The 21,016-nt window shown below is 41.8% G+C and overlaps 1 protein-coding gene across 1 annotated transcript in view; it reads left to right on the top strand.

Annotated features, from left to right (window-relative positions):
* STARD13 (StAR related lipid transfer domain containing 13) overlaps positions 1 to 21,016 on the top strand; it is a 296,712-nt gene that overhangs the window by 117,174 nt on the left and 158,522 nt on the right. Inside the window, exon 5 of the mRNA XM_040583322.1 lies at positions 11,989 to 12,022. Coding sequence (XP_040439256.1) covers positions 11,989 to 12,022 — 34 coding nt within the window. The remainder of the gene's footprint in view (positions 1 to 11,988; positions 12,023 to 21,016) is intronic.

Consider the following 21,016-nt stretch of genomic DNA (forward strand, 5'->3'; position numbering starts at 1 on the left):
ATCCTTGAATATTTTTAGGAAGGTCATAGTGCTTAGCTACAAAAAAAAAAGAGAGAGACAGACATAAAATGTTTGTCTGCATTGCAGAGAAGCATAAAATCAGTTCATCATATGGGAGCATAAGGTATGGAGATAGTTCTGTGAATATATTATTTTTGGCTGTCCATGACAGCTGAGAAATAATACATGCTGATTTTAAAACCCGTCTGTGGGTAGTTATTTTATTCTGTTTCAAGAAGTATGTCTTTTTTTGCTTTAAAATAGCTTGAGTGAGTATTACATATATTTAAATGAGTTTGAAGCTACTTTAGGGTATGGAGGAATGCGTGTGTGTGTGAGAATGAGTGAGAGAGGGGGAGAGAATTCGAGCTAGTCCTTAACAAATATCTGCTCTTTTCTGTTGCAAGAGAAGGATGCATGCAGACAAATAAGTAACTCATTGTGATTTTTGCCTATAATTTAAAACATGGTGTGATGCAGAAAAGTCAAGGTGTTAATCTTTCTCTACAGGCATTTTATTATAGATATCTGTATGACAAGAAATTATAAATGATAAATACGGTTATGGTTGTAGGTACCCTAACATCTTTTACTTCTGGCTTTCAGTTAGGTTTTGGACACGTATATTGGTAGTGGTACAGATGCAGAAGTTAGAGACCAAACTGCTTAAGGGTTTGGTCTGGACAGCATTAATCCAAATGTCACTGCAGGGGTGGAGATGCTCATGACTAGCTGAAGAACGTCTATTCCTTCAGTCAGTCAGTGCTGCATGGACTTGCTGGAGGTCACAGATTAAGCCAGCAGCACCTTCAGTATATGGGCACACACATTTCTGCTCTCTCAGAACCTCAGCAATTTTTGAAGGGAAAAAAATATTGTGTGTGTGTGTATATATTTATTTGGGGAGGGGGAGAAGGGGTGATTATGTTTCATGCATTATGCGTCTGTGGTAATGGAGGATTCCAGCTCCAGTCTCTCCAGAATGAGCTGCATCGAATACAGCCCAACGCCACAGTTAGTGTATAAAAATAATTGGATTTAAGCATACGCTTCACATCAAGCATGCCTAGTCTAAATCATGTCAAACCATACATGTGTGTTGGTCCTTTGCTGCGTTACAGCCCTGATGTACTCGGTTCACACGTTTTCCTTACTCGCCGTAAATTCACCCAATTTTTCTCACCTTGGGCATACTGTTCTGTATCATCTTGGCAGGTGAGGCAAAAGGTAAAGCAAATGACTGGGAACACAGAGCTTTGAGGTTGTTTAGGTGTTTACATCATTGTTATCCAAATTGCACCTGGGCATTTGCTCAAAGCAGAAGACATAGTGAACCCCACTGCAAAGGGAAGTGTATATTTTCTATGAAAATATTAACTTTACAACCATCACACGAATGCATTTCCATCTATTTATATGGGTTGAAGAGTTCATTCTGAAAATAAACAACCAAAGTTGATATGCATCACAATTAAGTGTTCTTTTTCTTATGACCACACCAGAATTTGCAATGGAGTGGTCGTTTCTGAAATATCTTTTCTGAGTTTTCTGTGGATGTGTTGAGGTGGTGAGGTGGGTGGCATCATCTTAGCTGGTGCTGGTGATACTGAAAGACATTATGTTCTAGAAAGGGAGAACTATGAAATCTCCCAAAGGGAAAGCATGTCATTCCCATGGGAAAATAAGGCATGGGAAAGATTTTTCTTTAAATGTTGTATAAAAGCAAACTGCTAACAAAGACAAAAACACACAGGAAATCAAAGAAAATTGATCAGAAATTGAAAAGGATTTACAGCAGGTTTCCAATACTGAAATGTCGTTTAAAGATTAAAATCTATATAGTAATTACAAGATACAAACCAATCAGCATCTCTGCTTCTCTGAAGGGCATCGGCCTTTGCTGGCGCACTAGAAGAGGCAAACGTGCTACCTAACATTTTCCCACAGGTGTTCTCAGGGAGAATGCTTCTGCTATGCACAATTCCTGTAGTTTTCAGTAACTCTTTGAATAAAATACTTCACTCTTCACATATCCCTGCTGTACCTTTTACTGAAGACTGACCACTAAACAAACATCTTTTGTTTCTCCTCAAAAAGCATAAAATGTTGACCAAGATTTTAACTGATTACTAGTACATCGGTTTACTGGGAAAAGTGCATTTTTCATTGAGGTTATATTACGATGATTAGCTTTATTGCTTGTCAAGGAGAATACCTGATATCCACTTAGAGCCTAGCCATCATGAAACATTTCTGTGGACACTCGATAGTGAAAACAAACTGTGGCTAATGGCAGCCTGAAGTTCATTCCCAGCTAAGTGCTGCTCTGGGCCAAGCTAAAACACCACCACAGCTCTAGCCAGCGCTCTCAAGGCTTGGTTTTCATCTTCTGCCATGGATTACTGCTAGCTGCTGTTTGCTTCAGTGGTCATTCATTTCCCATACCATTTCATGCCTCTCTTTGTTGTTGTGTGACCTCTTGTAACTTTCCCACTTCATTTTATCTTTAAAATAGATATAGCACTTCTTCCTACTCAAGAGGGTAAAAATGATAGCAATGTGTGACTCACTGTATTGTTCCAGGATTTTCCATCTCCATTTGGCAGTCATTGCTCTTCTTTTTGTCTTTCTTTGTCCCACCTCTGCCCCATCACGTTTCCACCTGACCCACACACATGTATTGTGACAATGCTGTTATCTCCATTTTTATTCATGTCTTTGTTTATACAGAAGCATAACCGGTTATCTTAACACAGGACTGAACATTAATTGATATTTGCGCTGTGCTGAGCATGTTGATGTTAGTCCTGCTGCAGAGTCCAGAGTTCAGAATGACTAAGAGCTCCTGGGACTTGCCAAAGGTAAAAGCATTACAAAGAAGACTTTTTGTTTGTTTTTGTTTTTATTAGAAATATATTTGCTGAGACATGGCAAAACTGTGTCCTGTAAGGAAGTGATTGCAGAGGGTGGGTATTGGGAATTGGGAAGGATGAGCAAACGTTCAGTACGTATGTGGGCCAAACTTGGATGCACGTTCCTCAAACTGATTCTGTAGCTAAATGCTGGAGATTGCCTGCACCTGCTTTGCTCCTGGTTGTGCAAGAACACAATACCAAACTGTCAGGTTAGATTTTAGTTAGATTTTAAAGTATCAACTACTATAAAATCCTATTTAAAAGCACAAAAGTGGGAAGTGCTATGGTACGTCACCACTTTTTACTGGATGGGACCAGAGCAATGTGGCTGCCCTGGTCACCTTGAGGGGACCAGGGGCATCTGTTTCTGCAGTGGGACATCTATATTCTGTCTCTCGGGTGCATCCAGCTGGCTACAAAGAGGAGCCTCCAACTTACTGCTTCTACTTATTCTGGTATCATTGCTCTCATCCTTCTGTGGGATTTGTGGATCAGTTGCAAACCACAGCAACATATTGTTTCCCTAAGGTGAATGGTGGTATCTGAGCACACCTGCATATGTGGCATGGCATAGTCAGCAACTAAGAGGCATTTCTCAACGCAGAGGCTTTTCGCTGTTTATTAAATAATAGGAAATATTTCATATTCAAATTTCAGCTAGTTGTACTGGGGCCAAATTTAGGAGACCAGATAGTTAGCTCTTCAGGGCTGCGGCTTCAAACCACTGTAACATTTGCAACGTCAGTCATCATTCCTATAAGGGCAGAGCCAGAGCTATGAAGGGAAGGATGGAGTTAAAATCCACCACCACAGCATAGCAAACAGTGTCATGGTTTCCCATAGAGGAAACCATAGGAGAAGCAAAGGTAATGTAGAATAATTATATCAAAGAAACAAAATTACAGAATATTAAACAAAGCACTTACATCAGAGCAACGTGTCAGACAGAGGAAATGGTAGCTGTAACAGAGGTCTCATGACAAAAGCAGCAAATTAAACAGCAGAAACTTCTGGAGGATAAAATCAATGTTCTGCTGCTTTTGTTTCCCATTTGTCAAGGTGAGTACCAATGCTGGTGCAAGATGAATAGGGTGGCCAGCTGAGCCATAGGGGTGAATGGCATCTTCCAATCTGATGGCAAAGTGAGCAACTGGACTGGCTTAGTATCACAACCAGCACCGCAGAGGCACACCCTAACACTCACTGCAAGTCGTTGCTCCTCATGTGTTGGAACCAAATCCTCCTCAATAAAAATTTGGGCATAACCATCAGTGCCATAGCTGCTTGACGTTTTGAAACTATATTAGCAGCTGCTACAAGTAAAAATCTCCCATGTCTGTTAATACAATTTTTTTGTTAGTTATGATAAGTTACAGTTATTAAAATGCATGTTCCTGTGCTGTTAGTCTTTTCATTTGTTTTCTTCTAATTTCACTTTGAACATTGTTAAAATGGTTTTCATTGTAACAGATTTTATTATTGCTTGGCTCCACTTACTGTAAACCTTTTTCATCATTCAGAAGCCATTCAAAAGTTTTCACTGTAAAATAGTTTCCAGCCAGTTTTCTGTTTGATCAAAGCTTTCAGAACTACAGCCACATGAAATGTCACATTACTTTCTGGACTTTTACCTATAGTACATGGGCAAAATAGGTACAGATTTCTAGCAAACAGAAGAAAACAATTGAATAAATCTTTCTTTCTGTGTCAGTGCTTTTCAAGTCAGCACTGATCTTGGGGTAAAATTTGAAAGAAATACTTAGAATAAAGTAAAATGCATTTTAAAAACAGGTCTTATTTTGCAAACTAAAACACTAAACTAGGGAAAATAATTTTCAGATATTCATTACATGTCCTTCAAAGCTGTGCACAATAATCAAATATGCTTTTATGTCTGCAGGCAATATTTATAGTGTTTCATTGTTTTAGAGTACAACTCGAATATTAAGTCTATGATTTTCAAAAGGTTTGTGTCCTCTGAATTCTTCAGGATGCTTGAATCTCTTCAGCTCATTTTAGAAATATTATAAAATAGTAGAGTTCAATTTTCTTTGCACAGCATTAAAAGGTTCTATATGCTAGATCTTCAGAGAAACCAGGAAAAAGACAATTTATATGATTTTGCCAGTTTAAAGCAAAGAAATAAATTAGAATCCTGAAATTAGATTTTCTTCATGTCAGCTGCAGAGAAACCCAGTTTATTTTATTTACATTCCATTCTTGACAACTGCTTGAAACTTTACATAGATCTTAGGAAAACGAGATGAATTGTCAGAGGTTTAAAATGTCTGTGCAAACACTGCGTCCGCAGTGCTTACACAGAACTAGGCTCATCTATGACCGGTTCAGTTCACTTTCAGTACACACTAAAGTGTAGGTTAGATAGCAGCAAATGTCTCAATGAGCTACGTTAGAGAAGGGAAGAATCTTTAGAAATCCTTTCAACTTGCATCAAGTTTTATAAATGTTCATTTATAAAACTGGCTTAATCTCTGCTTTGCTGGGGTACATGTACCCGTTAATTTCAAGTAAGCTGATATGTATTTGGACTACATGTCTTTTTTTGCAGTAACTGGAACAATATTCGTTATTTTTTATAGATTTGTGCAACTTCAAAAGCATGGAACGTTATTATATTTGAGAACCCCTGAAGTAGCCATCTGTCACTAAGACAGCAGTGCTTTAAGCTCTCATAGGGAAAATACTTTAAAGTTCAATTGTTTAGGATAGGTGTGTACAAGGTGTGTACAGTCTGCAGAGCAGACTGACCGTGTCTGTCCTCTGTAGGAGTAGCCTTGCTCTCCATTGTGCTCTTTGCGGTCTCGTGGGGTCCTGTGACTCTATTATTGTTTCATGTATGCGACCTTTGTACCCACGGTGCAGTGAAAGCCACGAGGTGAGGGTTTCGGGGAGCAGACATGTGCTGCGTGCCACGGGGTATGGCACAATGAGGTGTATAAGGGTACAAAGGATGCAGAGATGGTGCTGGAAGACTCTGCAGGGTAGCAAGAAGCAGATCTAGAGCAGAGTCTACCTCAATTCTGCTATTTGGGATTGTCAAAATCTCTTGAACCACGCTAAGGTTTAATTTATAGATAGTTAATTGAAGCGGTTGAAAACGGAGCTAAGGGTGACCCAGCAGTTACGCAGTGTGGATTCAAGGGCTCATAAGTGCACCCTGGGCTTTGGGTCCAGCAAGGGCACTCTGTCCAGTCCAGTACCAATACACCTGCTGAAGCTAACTTTCATCTGAGGAACAAGACTGCCTTGATCAGTGATGCCAGTAGTCTTAATGTCTTACACTGTTTTAAAATACCATGATGAAAACAGTGTTACAAGTTCTTAATGTTTTCTTATTCCAAATATTAAAAAGTCTTGAAAAGAGAACCTGGACCCAAGTTTCCCTACTTCATAGAATAGAATCATAGAATGGTTCGGGTTGGAAGGGACCTTCAAAGATCATTGATTTCCAACCCCCTTTCCATAGGCAGGAACAACTTCCACCAGCCCAGGCTGCTCAAAGCCCCATCCAGCCTGGCCTTGAGCACTGCCAGGGATGGGGCAGCCACAGCTGCTCTGGGCAACCTGTGCCAGTGCCTTGCCACCCTCACAGTAACAAATTTCTTCCTAATACCTAATCTAAATCTGCCCTCTTTCAGTTTAAAGCCATTACATCTCATCCTATCACTACATCCCTTGAGTCCCTCCCCATCTTTCCTGTAGGCCCCCTTTAAGTACTGGAAGGCTGCTATAAGGTCTCCCTGGAGCCTTCTCTAACAACCCCAACTCTCTCAGCCTGTCTTCACAGGAGAGGTGCTTCAGCATTCTGATCATCTTCATGGCCCTTCTCTGCATTCGCTCCAAGAGGTCCATGTCTCATGTTTGGGGCCCCAGAGCTGAGTGTGGTGCTCCAAGTGAGGCCTCATGATAGCAGAGCAGAGGGTGAGGATCACCTCCCTCAGCCTGCTGGTCATGCTTCTGGTGAAAGAGCAAGTGGACTTGCTCGACTGCAGAGTGGGAACCTGTTTCCTCTTTTTTCCTTCTTTGAGCCCATCAGTCATGAACCGTTTGCAGTGCAATAGCTCAGCTTCAGTGGAAGAAACTGAGAATTTCCCCTTCCCCCTACTTTCTGACCTGGTGAGGAGGCCAACTAATTGTGATGCAGCAGGTGTGAAGCTGAATCCCATCCAACCAAGAAGATCTGTCTTCCATGCCCCAGGCGACTTCTCTAATAATGCTCAGGCTGTATGTTAAACACGGTCTCTAAAAACACCTCCATAGTGGTTGTATTTTATGAGCCCTGTTGTCAGCCTTTGAAGATAAAACATAAGCACCTAAATCCAGCAGAGCTGTCAAGCCCATACCAGAGATTGGTTCCGAGACTCTGAGAGAAATCGGATTTCTGACACAGCAGTGTCAGCAGAGTTTTCTGTGGGATAGCGTCAATGTTGCCATTATTGTTAACTAACCCTCTCTGGGGAACCTGGAGGTGTAATCCAGACTGAAGATCTCGTTGCTGGGGCCGAGAAACTTCAAGTTAAGGCTGACATTGCTGAGAGTCATAATATTACTTCCCCTTTTGGGCTGTAGAATTTTATTTTGAAGTAGGAACTGGGATTTTCTTTCCTTCTGCCAACATCTTTCTGAAAGGATCTAATAAACCTGCTAATCAGATGACAGAGTTTTGCATGTGGATTGCTTGTTTCCTCCTTTAGAACCTTCTATATGTCACTTCAATTAAAGCCTGGCAGATTATTAAACTGCTAGAATGAAGAACCAGCAGGACTTTCCATCTTTATACTTTGCAGGACATTTCTAGCTCAGAGTGCTTTCCTTCTCTATTGGTTAAGCAGTGAGAAGTCATACAGCGTTATCCTTTTTTCTGCAGAAGGAAGTGTTGTGTTGCAGCGTGGTGCTGCTGCTGGTTGCTCACCGCAGAACATAAGCTTGCAGAATCCAAAGCCTTTTTTATTAACAGCAGATGTCAAGCAGTCCTGTCAAAATGCCAGGGTTTATTTGATAGCAGTGATATTTTTGATGCCATATCGATGTCGAGCAAGTTCTCTGTCTTTTTATTAAACAGCCAGAAGAGTTATTTGCGTGCTGGACAGATACACTAATTACGTTTTTTTTTTTTTTTTTTTTTTTTTTTGGAGAGTGTCATTCCCTGAGAGTGAATAATTACAGTTTGACAGGTACTTTGAAATATCAGTGGCAGATTTGGGAGTATTTGAAATTAGAGCATAAAAGAGCTAATAGGAATTGATGGGGAAGAGGGAAGCAGAAGGCTTGGATACAAAATGGTGGTCTTTTGTTGTTTTTTATTTTTTTCCTCTTTTAAATGGTATATAATATTATGGGATTGGCTGGCATTGCAGAATCCCTGTGCAGTTGCAAATTAAAATGGACTTGTTGTTCAAGTCAACCATTTCATATTCATCTTCTGTGTCAGAAAAAAGCTTTTATGTGACAATAAGCTTACTGGGGCATTATTAAATCATTTAATCCAGTTGTTTGATGAGTTCCATGCCCTGATTACTTATAACCATGAAAGATTATGTATACATCAGAGAAACAACTTTTTGATGAGTGCGGTTTTTTTGCTTCTTGAGTTTATAATACCAGTGGTTTGCTTCTACCTTCACTTCCACTTAATCCAGGGAGTTCGAGTAATTTGTTTCCATGCAGAATGCCTTTCAGGAAAATCTCTCAGGTTCTTGATAAACGCACTGTATTCACTTTCTTCCCGACAGATCCACAGCTTTGCTTCCCTTCTTTGCTCAGTACCCCAAATACACCTTTTCACATGCACTGTTCTGTAAGTGAAAGGTGGCTTTAATGGGATGACACACACTTAAAAGGGTCTGTGGTTTTAGATACCTGTTGAACAGAGACTTTATTTTCATCTTGTTTTACAGATTCAGGTTCAGGTAATGATTTCCAACAAATTCTCTAGGCATCTTGTTCACCTGTACAGGACCCATAAATTTAATACTATGGACTTGGAGGCTACGTTTATAGGGCAGTATAAATACTGGCCAGGAACCAATCCCAAGGCCAAGTGGCACCAGGTGTCCCCTCGTCCCCATTACTGAGGGCACGCTTTCCAACAGCTGGCTTGCTGCAAGCAGAGCTCTTCAATGCAGTTTGGAACAAAGCTGGAGCTGCTGAGTCAGGTGAACCGACCTGGGTACGGTGCTTCAGCCATCTTTAATTGAGCAGGGTAGGTGAGCCCTCTGAGTTTCACTTAATTGCAGGTTGTCCTTCGAACTAGCTTTGCCGCTGCTGGGGGTAGACTTGCCTGATTCACCAGACTGGCTTGTTCTGCCCTGATCATAAAGCAAAGCATGATGCTGCATGGGCAGGTTTCTCAGGGACCCTTGCTTGCGTAGGTGAATGTGGGGTGGCCCTGAGACACAGGACTGCTGAGGGGGGAGGAGTGGGCACAGTATCTAATAAATTTATGGTTTCTGTGTGCTGGTTTACATGCTTCGGCAAAGTGTGTTTGTCTTTGGCTTTTGTTTGACACTTCCACTTGCAAAATTGCTACAGCTGGAGTTGTAAGCAAATGATTTCTTTATTATTCATAGTGGCAGGTGCTGCAACAGCCTTTTGGATAGAGTTGTACTCTCTTGGTCCGTGATTTCTATATATCTGATTAGATGGTGCCATGCTGCTCAGATGGGATGCTAGTCCTCCAATAAATGTATTTTGTTATGCAATCAGTTATATAATGCATTATCATTATTATTTCCATAAATCACTTTTAGTTGGCAGCTTTCTGTTGCCACTTGGGATTGTTCCAGCAACAATTTGCATCCTTTCTGTACAGCATTCTAAAAAGATTTTGGAAGTTAACATAGCCTGGGTTTGATTTTAATAGCTGGTACCCTTCTGGCTGCGCTAGAACTCAGAAACCAGCTATCTGTGCAGGATTGACATGTTTATTTTGATTCACATATCATTTATGTATTCTTCAAGAAATGCTTATCCCAAGATTCAGTGTGGCAATTTAGGCACCTGCCTCCACTGTGCATATGCCAAGAGTCGTGATGCTAAAAATCAGGTGCCTGTCCCCAGCAAGGTGGTTGAGAACAATGTGGCTCACTGCACAGTCGGGGGGCAGAATGGTGTGCCTGGCTCAGAAAAGCGTTCCAAAAACCTGGCACGCTGATGTGGGACTTGCCTGTCCCTTGCCAATCAACACAGCCTGTGCCTGAATTTCTCATTCCTCTGTGGAAGTGAGATGCGTCTGCTAGAACCTTCTCCTGAGGGCTCAGCACTGACTCGTTTTAAGTGATGCTGTTAGAGAAATTTTGGCTTGTAGTGCTGTGTTTCTGCTTCTTAATCTTTGCAGAATGAGCCAATATATAAACTTGAGAAATAAGTTGAATTTCCTCTTCAGTGATACGGGAATCAGAAGCACGTTCTTCCTTTCTAGGCTGGAAGAAGGCAAATCCTCCAGCCTGTGTAAGAGCAAGAGCAGAAAAGGTCTGGCACGAGGCTCTGTGCAGGTACCACAGAGCCCGGCACTGGTGGGCCATGTCTGGGGAAGGGAGCTCAGCTCCGTGTCTCTGTGGGCATTTCACCATCACTGAGCTAAAATTAAAAAGGAGCCTGGATGAATCTATACAAAAGAATTCAATCCAGGCAAGCACGCAGCAGTGTGCAGGAGCCAGAGCTGGCCTCAACTTGGAGCTAAAGCCAAGCTACAAATTGCCATTAACAAAACCTGATTTGGATTCAGCCACTCGTTATTTTCGCATCTAGAAGTGGCCACCTCACTTGGTCCCTGCTGGCTAAAGACAGGCTAGCTTCAGCTGCTTCTCAGGCAGACCTTCAAACGGAGCAAAAGGCCTTTTTACAATGAAATTGCCTTGTAGAAGGGAAAACAACTGTCCTCTGGCTGTGCTTTTCCTATGATTAAGACATGCTTGACAATTCAGTTCTGTGCTTAGAGGAGGAATTTTCCAATATCTCAGTAAAATTCTTCATCAAATAAAAGGTAAATAAAAACCATGTTTTTACAGACAGTTTTAGTGCCACAGAGGTAATATTGACAGAAGAGATAATGGAGCACTTGGTGCAGCTGATGGAAAGGTGCAGATGGTTGTCCATATGGGGACAAGCAGATAACAAGAACAGAGAGTGTGTCACTGGGAGGCGCAGGAGGGGCTGCTTTTTCAGCTGGCTGCAAAATGGGCACTTCACACCTGTGAGTTCACTGGTATCTGGAAGAATCAGTTCAGCCTTCTGTTTAATTAAAATAAAAATTAGGTGCAGTTTCACCTATTATGCTAGTTTCACCTATTTCAACTATTATGCTGGTTTTCACCTATTATGCTAGTTTCATTTACAGACTGCATTGCTGGGAGAGTTGATGGATCTATCATATGGAAGGAGAATGGGTGATATGCATTTAATCACAGGCAATAACCTTCTCATTTGGGCACTGAAAGCTGTTAATGGGAAAAGTAACAGACCAAGAGGTGCATCCAAGTATGATTTTAATAGTACCACTTTCAGTTAGCATGTCAGACCCAAAGCAGGGAACTGAAAAATATGAAGAAAACAATATGGCAAGTCAGTTTCACCACGTCCCTCGGACAGAAGGACCCTCTCCTGGTCACAGGTGAACAAGAACCATCACTCTACTGCCCCGGGCTACTGTAGCCACAGTGTCCTATGCTTCCCAGCTGTCGGTGCAGCTGCTCACACATCTTGCCAGCAGCCTGTGTGCTGCTCACCAAGCCCCACCAGCACTGTGAGACACATTCAGGCATGTTCCAGTGTGCTGGACCTCTTGCAGAACATACCCTGCTTTTGCTAGAGACCTTTCCTAGACTCAGTCTCTGCAAGAGAGGTGGACCTAGATTGGGAATGGGCACAAGGCTGTCCTCAGCAAGCAAAGCTGGATATTTCCCATGATTTTTATTGATGAGATCTGAGTTTTATGCATTGTGTGGGGTGGTGATGATTAATAATGGCATGTGTTGTCATCCTGAAATATGGAATTATTTGAAGGAAAAGAAAACCTATCATTATTAAAGAAAAATTAATTTATTTCTTACAGGTGCTGTTTCAGAAGCTGTGTAAGGAAGAGGCAGGTAAGACACTGCATTACTTCTTGAAAGTTTCTTGGTGGCTTGTGTAGACATGCATGCGTTCATGGAGGACCCAGGGGAATCTCTACTGTTATATTCAGTGATTTAGTGCAGTTGCTGCGATCATTTCCATACCGTTTGTTCATGACACGGTGGCGTAGGATTTACGTGGTTCTTGGGAAAGCTCATAATTCAGCAACTTTCGACACTCACCTAGCAAGGTGAGTTCAGAAATAACAGGGATAAAGCCAAGCATTTGTTATTGGTGTCAGAGTGGGACTAAAGGACTTGCCATGGCACTGGCAGGCATGAGGTGAGATGTACCTGAGTGCTTTTTCTGGCTCGGTGCTTGCACAGCAGTCGAGTCTGGCAAAGAGGCTGGTTACAGAGGCACATTTTCCAAAAGAAGTTACAGGCCACCCAGGGCCGTGTCCCCAGCGGCAGAGTCACGGTACCTGAATCACTCCTTAGCATGGGCTTGCTGGCCAGTTGATGTGGTTGTTAGTATTAATGGCATTAGTGAGTTTGACCATTATGGGGAAATTATTCAGTTACAGCTGACATTCTGCGGGACACCATGATAAAAGCAGTAAGCAGAGTTAAAGACATGGATACCCTGAACCCCATGTTATGTGCCAGGAGCTGAGGAAAGGTTTGGATAGATGGATATACACACAGAGATCCTGATTCAGCAAAATACTTAACACACAATTAAACCCGCATTTGACAAAACCAATTCATTGCAACGGGGCGTAAGCAACTGCTTGGATGATTTGCTTAATTGAGGGTAAATGTCCTTATTAAATTGTAATGAAGCACAATTAAGAAATACAGAGAAAAGAAACTGCTTCCCAGAATGTGGGTTACTGGAATTTAATAACAGCCCCACAGTTCTGCAAAAAGAAATGTCCCCAAAGTCTAAGTGAATTGTCATTCCCAGAAAAGCCTTTGCCAGCTAGAAATATTTTGGTCATAAAACAACTGACCTCTGGAGTCACCCATTTCCGACTGCTTTTTCTGTTTCATTAGCCAATATGTATGCAGTGTGTGTCAATTAAAATGAAAGCAATTGGACATTGTTGTTGTAATTATCCCTCTGTCCCTAGATGACTTAGTATCATTTTTTGGCCTGCAGGACTAGTTTAAGCCAGTTCGCTAACTCAGTGATTTTTTTCTTGCTGGGAGTATCATCTGTCTCTGCTCTAAATTGCATCCTCAGTTCTTTCCAAGGGCCACCTTAACTCGGTTAGAAACAGATGAACGAAGCCTTTTGCAGCCGATGTCACTGATTCAGTGGCTCTGCTGGCGAATGTGCTGACTTAGCAAAATGCCAGAAACCCTGGCCTAGAAAACTCAGGCCTCTGTAGGCAATTTCACCTTCGTGTACTTAACATCAGGTCAACAAAACATGAAGGCTGTTGAGCATAGTGTAAATACAAGTCTTTTTATTCAAGTTCTGTGCACATCAGCTTCTGCTTTATGACTTGTATGTGAATTTGTTCCATGATAGTATTTGCCAGTGAAACAAATGCCTGTGCTTTTCCAAACCTAAACAAATCCCATCAATTTTGAGATTGATTTAGAAATTTTTTTTGTTGTTTTCATTGCTTTCATCAAAACCTCTCTGTGACATTGACAACTTGCTTTATAAAGAAAAGGAAAACACATCAATGGCACATACATTTTAAATAGAACTGATTATTTTAGCAGTGCTCCCATTTTTTACTGTGATTAATTTCTGAATTGTTTTACTTTTATGATTACATTAATTTTGTCACAAAAAGAGATAAAGTATAGGACCCATCTTTACAGTCGAACATGATGGTTGAAAATTTGATAACTACGGGTGTGAAAGAAGGATGACAGGTCATTTTCTGACACAGTTTGGTCACTGAGGTGGAACTTTAATCATCAAAATCTAGCATATGAGAGAGCTGGTAATAAATTTATCATTAAAATGCTTCTGGCAGAAAATGCCCATTTCTTCAAACTGAACTATTTTACAGGAAAAGGTTAGCATCTGTTAATTTCTATTTCAAATAATTTCTGTAAAACAGGTGCACACTTTTTGACATATGACGATCTAAAAGTTTTCAGCTTTGAAACTTCTGGCTTTGAAATTTGTTACATTAAATCATTAAAAATAAAAAAGAGAAAACTAATTAAATTACAAAAAAGGCCAAATCTATGTCTTGGACTGAGGGACAGGGTTCCTTCTAGATTTGCAGTTCTTAAACATTTCTGATATTTTATTGGCTTTCTGGATAAGAAATGTTTTTCTGTTTTGGAATTTCTTGCATGAGAAGAAAACTTGTCTTGCCCATATTGGTCATGCACAGAACACAGCACTCTTCTGCTCAAGATCATTTTCTGCACCACTTTCCTCTTACATTATCACTTCTTATTCTTTCTTATTCTCTTTTGTCATTTCTTCTTCCGACCTCTTTGTTGGGAAAAGCTCTCACAAACTAGAGCTCTCAAGGCCCAAAAGAGTAATTTCCTGGAGTACCTGGAATTACCTGCACATTACGTGGAGTAAGGTGGGTCACAGTGGGGCAGCACCCTGCCCTCCCCACCCTACAGCACCGGCCACTTTGGATAGAGACGGCTCCTCTAACCCTGTCCCAGCAGCAACTGTGGGGATGCACAGGGCAGCTCAGAGCTGCTGCAGCCAGGGTGGGGGCTCCTGAAGCCCTTTCCCCAGGGCTGAGCTGTTCTTGGCTTCTAGTCGTTCTCCACATAAACCATATCTGAATGAGAGAGGGAACACCACCACCCCCCCGCACTCCCCCACACCTGCGTTTTGAACTGTTGTTCTCTTGCTTGCATTTTATTTTACAGTTATTTGTTGGTTTATTTTACAGTTATTTAACAAAAAAAAATGCAGTATTCTGGGGCTTCCATTCCCTGTATTTGTAATGGGTGCCTTGCGGTGTGTTAGGCAGGACACCTGAAATGTGTCCTAAGAAAAGCTGCAGCTGCACAGACCTCTCAGCCATCCCGGGGAACCTCCTTTGAAGTACAAGTTTGCTGGTGGTGTTGCTGCATGCTACCCAGGCCTAGCACCATTATTTCCAGTCATAATAACAATAGTACTTTTAACAGTGCATGCACTGGAAATAATGATGTTTTCACCATTAAAAAATATTGTGCATTAGGAAAAAATGTTAACTAATGATGTCAGTCTAGAGGCATCAATTTATTCTGCTTTCTGTTTTCTTTAATAGTGGCAGAGTGCAGCATGAGCCAGTGGCTCCCTGAGGACCAGGGACAGACATGGGACCAGGGTCAGGCACAGCTCCAGGATGGCCAGGCAGAGCTCTGGGGACAAAGATGGGCCAAGGATGGTATGGGATGTCAATCTGCAGGTCAGGTCCCATGGACAGGCAGAGCTGTGGCAGAGTGGGGGAACAGCCCTGCTGCAGCATCATGGGGCTGAGATGGACAGCCGTGGGTAGCGCTGAAATGGGGTTCCACAAAGACTTGTAAATTTATATATTTATAGAATTGCATACTACTAAGTAAGAGCAATGTTATTAGGAGTTAGATGTAGGCTGCAAACATGGTGTCACCCATGTAGTTAGCAAAGCGCAAGAGGTAGCTGCAAGACAGAATCAGCACTGTGGAGTGGAAAAGCTGGTTTTCATGTAAACAGGCTTGGTCTGTAGGTTAGCAAGTTGTCTGTTGGCTTTCTGTAGAAGCAGCAGACAGGACAGACAGGAAGATGATTCACACTTGTACTGCTTGTACATGATGGCATGAATAAGCAAGGTTTATGAATATGTAAAAAATATTCTGTAGCTTTGCCAAGATCTGTGAAAATGCAGGCTTCATCTACTGAACCCTACTTTCTCTGAGAATGAACATGGCTATCCTGGTGGTAACTGTGGTTCCAACCATTAAACCACCTTTCTATAATCATTAGTAGATGATGTCATTAATAGGACTGCCTCAGTACCATTGCCGTGCAATAGATCACTCTGTTCAAGTCATCGTCATCAATGCTTTTCTTCTCATATTGCCAGCTACATAACACCTAACCAGTCTGCACCACCTACCTCTGTTCTGGACTTGTAGCCCAGGAGGTCCTAGTTGTCTGCTGTGGTACCACAGAGCACACGGTTAGCTGCTCCTCTTATCATCAGATTGCTGCTGGAATTTTAGATAGCCTAGTGGTAGTCACTATTAAAACCTGGCTGACTGACACTGTGCATCCTTACTATCTTCTAGTAATATCTCTTGTAAAAATCATTCCATTCCTCTTGAGCATTCTAGCTGCCAAATGTGTTTTAAAGTTATCACCATGTAGCTTGAGATGACTAACACAGAGCACACTTCATCGCTGAAGTGAAGGGAAAATGAGCTTTTACTTTGCTGACAAAAATTTGAAGTCAGATTAAAAGCTGACACATCCTCTATTTTAGTGATATGTATGAAACACTATAAATATAGCAGCGTGCTCGTGTATTTGCTGATGCGTGGTAATGTAGTCTGTAGCAGAACAGCAACGGGCTGGCAAGGAAGGTGGTGCACTGCAGTAATATGATAAAATCCTCAGGTGACCTTGGCCATCTCAGAAGTACTCCATGGATAATTGTCTGTCCTTGGCTGATACATTACAAAAATCAAGCAGAGGCAGTTGTGGTCCCAGGGCTTTAGTAAATAACCTGATCCTGCAATGTTTGTCCAGGCATAATGCTAATTGACTTCAAGGAGAGGTCTTCACAGTGTAAGAAACCAGAACTGTGCTGTATAGCAGCTGAATACGAACAACTGCCAACAAAGGGCTTGATTCTGGGAACTGAGAGGGAACTGCAGCTCCATCTGGCTCTTGTTAGAAACCGCAGGTGCTTGATTCATCACAGGATCAAACCCATGTACAGTAGTTCCCCCTGATTACATATTTTTGTGTTTCCTTGGTCATATAATGTTTTGTGCTCATGTTTATATTTTACCTTTGCTGCAGTACCTGGGCAGGAGTTACAGGTTAATAGCACTGTGAACAGGGAAATGTTATAAACTGCTCTGGGATTTTTTGTCTTTCTCATGGGAAGATGGAGAAGGTGATCTGGTGCGGCCTTTCCCTTGCCATGGATGCTTGCCAAGTGTGCTGGAGGTGGAGCTGAGGCTGTGGCCATGAGCCCCCTTGTCCCATCCTCTGCAGGGGAGAGAAGCAGCTGAGTTAGACACTCTGCAGTCCCTTCCAAGACCTAGGCAGTACTCATGTCCCATGCTGTCATTGCTCCAGCTACAAGAGTTTACCCGAGATGAGAATCTGACCTTAAATAACTGGGGAAAATAAAACATCCTTATCCAACGGTCCCATGCATTTACTAGAAAGCGAAGTGGGGTCACTTTGACATGTTTCCAACCCCAAGTGGAGATGCTTATTTTGGACTGAAAAATAAACAGGCTGTTTTCCTCAGCAGTGGTATACTGAAAGTAAGCGAGTGAATAAACCCAGGTGTTTGGTGGCTTTGGCCTCTTAACTAGTTAGGCTTTGTATTGCTCAAATTAGAAGTAGGTAGACTTGGTGCTTGTCCTGCAGTCAGTGCATCAGAGGGTCCTTTCATTTAGCTCCTGTTCTAAGTTCTGTGCAGTGCCAGTCTGGCTCCCAAAATAAGGCAGTGAGATTGCCTCTTCCTGCCTATATGTTCCTTTCATAATCAGAAATGATAGAACAAACCCCTTCTTTGTTCTTCTGAAAAGGCAAATCTTTGCTACTCAGCTCCTACCGATGCGTTGGAGCAGCTGAAGGCAAACTGTGCTCCTCATCTCTCAAAGGCAAGAGTAAAACGAGAACCCTTGCTATATATATCTCAGGATATGGCTGTTTCTAAAAAAACCCAACAGATGTAGATTAAAAATACATATGTTTATTGTTTTATTATGTGAATTATAGACAAAAGCTTGATCTATTAAGGAATACTCTGAATTTTATATAATAACCTTCTGAAACAATGAAGCAGTAATGTATAAAGGCACTTTATGCACATACTGATATTCAGTGTCATTCTAATTATCTTTCTCCGTTTCCCTGCTCCATAGTTCTTTCTGTAACTGATTTTCAGTCAGCGTTCTTAGTAAGAAGGAAAAATATTGAAAAGGCTAGAGCCAGTAAATGTTAAAAATAAAATCTAGCCAATAGCTGTAGAAAATATAGGTGGTTTCAGGATTAAGGTGTTATAAAAATTTTACCTATAAAGTCATTTTTTTACAGCTTGCACTCCTAAGGAGAGCTGAACTCTAAACAGCTGATAGATGAGCTTGGTTTTTTAACTGCTCTTGAGACATGACAGGAACCCTGCTGTAAATGGTGATCTAATGCAAATTGATAAATTGCTCTAAAGTTTTGCCTCTCTTGGAATTAAGGGGTGTTGATTTCCAGAAACGAAGGTCAGATAGGGAGCCATAGGATTCCTGAGTCATTTTCTTCTGTGACTGACCAAATGTCTGACAAAGGTTGTGGACAAACAGCCATATTCAGCTCCATTGCATCTGAGCAATCAACTTTCTTTAAAGTGGGGTTTTCCAAAAGTCATGGCAAAGGGCACATTTTGGCATTTAACATTTATTCCAAAAATAACAAGTGCCTGGAAAATTGTCATTGAATAATACAAAAAATATGTAATATACCTGTTTTTCTGTTTCAATTAGACCTTTCCCTCGGATTTCTCTGATAGCCACAATGCAAGCTATGTCCTTGTATTTTATTTCATGGGCAAGGTTTAACTTCAAAAGTTTAACGGTTAGACATTTTAAATTATGCAAGCAGCAAAATAAATCTTTAGTGGTTTATAATGATAACTAAGCATTACAGCTCTGAGGCACACACAGATATAAAAATGAGCCACATAGTAGGAGCCTTTTGGTTTCACAGGAAGCATTTCTGATGGGTAGCAATTCCAGAAATTTTAGTGTTCTCCATTAGAAAACATTTCCCTCATGTAACAGTTCTCTAGGTTCAGTTTTTGATGCTTAACTATTTAGGATCGGTTCCTAAGGATTAAATTTTTGAGGTTTTGTGCTGTATCGGAGTGACACGTAGCTCCTCTTTGAAAGGCTCAGGACACGAGATAGGTTCTGCGCTGTTTGCAGGTCAGGCAGGCCAACACAGGAATGCTTCTGGCTGGAACATATGCTTAATGTAAGTTATTTGGGGCAATAAAGCTAGCCAACAAAGCGGCCAGCTTCTGACCTTTTGCAAAGTAGGACCTTTTGTGGGACCATAGTCAGACCATGCCACTGTTCCATGCTGTTGAACAACCTGCTGTGGTGCAACCTCTGCTCAGAGGAGATGACCGTGGCACAAAAAGACACAGCGCCTACGTAGTTGTGACCAGCTGTGGTCAGAGATACCAGTTTCCACTTCCATGAGAGACCTCCAGAGGGATGAAACCCTTCACTGTTGTTTATGTTAGGATTGAACGCAAGGATCTCTAGGCACAAGCCTCAACACCTTGCAGTTGAGTAGTAACCACATTAACTTGAAGGAAGTAACCACTGCGTAAGCTTCTCCCTAAATATGACGGGGCCACTAGAGGAGGACAAAGAGCTGTGTAGTGTTAATGTCAACTACAGGGGCACCTTCCTAAGAAACAGGAGAGTTGCTTTAGCAAGCTTTTCAAATGAAAACCATCCAGTCTCTGCCCTTCCTGTTCTCTGTATTAGATTCCATCCAGGCCAGCAAGTTGCTATGACCGAAATGCGCATAGAGATGCTGGTATTTATTGAGCACTCAGCACAAGGCAAAAACTAATTAGTAATTTCCACCATGCTGTCAAGCCACGGCTGAAGTGCAGCAATAGGAGGAGGCTGGAGTTGCATACAAACGCAAAAGACATGCCAAAGGCATCCCGTGTATAATTCTGTCGCAGATAATGGCATTTGTCAGTTGTGATTTTGGCTCTGTGTCCTTATGAAGGCAGAGCAATAAAAAAGGCAAGTTAGAGAAAGCAGATGGCCAAAAGGTTCCTTCAGACATAGGTATTATTAAGTGGATCGGAAACTGCTGTCCCAGCCTTGATGAAGTGTTGGCTTTTAACATGGGGTCTGAGAAGGTAATAGCTTTAGGCTTTTATTTGAAATTTGTTTGTATCGGGTACTGTTGTGGTTTAACCCCAGCTGGCAGCTAAGTACCGTGCAGCCATTCAGTCACTCCCCCCACAGCGGGATGGGGGAGAGGATCAGAGGAGTAAAAGTGAGAAAACTCGTGGGTTGAGATAGGTAAGTTTATAGGTGAGTTTATTAGGTAAAGCAGAAGCCACACAGGCAAGCAAAGCAAAACAAGGGATTCATTCCCCACTTCCCATTGCAGGCAGGTGTTCAGCCATCCCCAGGACAGCAGGGCTTCATCACACGTAACGGTTACTTGGGATGACAAACGTCATCGCTCCAAACCTCCCCCCTTGCTCCTTCTTCCTCCAGCTATATACTCAGCTATACTCAGCGTGACATCATATGGCATGGAATATCCCTTTGGGCAGTTTGGGTCAGCTGTCCTGGCTGTGTCCCCTTCCAGTGTCCTGTGTCCCTTCAGCCCTCTGGCCAGCAGGGCCCAAGAAAGGGAAAGGTCCTTGACTTGGTATAAACATCACCCAGCAACAACCAAACCCATCAGTGTGTTGTCAACATTGTTCTTACACCAAATCCAGAACACAGCCCTGCACCTGCTACTAAGAAGAAAATTAACTCTCTCCCAGCTGAAACCAGGATGGGTACATACCTACCCTGGAGTATTTCTTGGTTCCCAAAGACTCTGTTATGTAAGGCTGGGATGTATGTCAGGGCAACTTTTTTTTAAAGCAAAAGGACAAATTTTCCCCTGGTGTAATTCTTGTGAAAATCAATGGTTTTACATCAGTTTTACAGACTTAAGCATCAATTCAATGATGGATTAAAGTTAAGCAGTATGACTGAACAGGTAAGAAGTTGCCCAGCACACACTGTGCAAGGCATAGGTCTGCGTGACGATTGTTGTGCAGGTTTTTAGTACTA

The sequence above is a fragment of the Falco naumanni genome, chromosome 2 (assembly GCF_017639655.2).
Source record: "Falco naumanni isolate bFalNau1 chromosome 2, bFalNau1.pat, whole genome shotgun sequence".
Taxonomy (NCBI): domain Eukaryota; kingdom Metazoa; phylum Chordata; class Aves; order Falconiformes; family Falconidae; genus Falco; species Falco naumanni.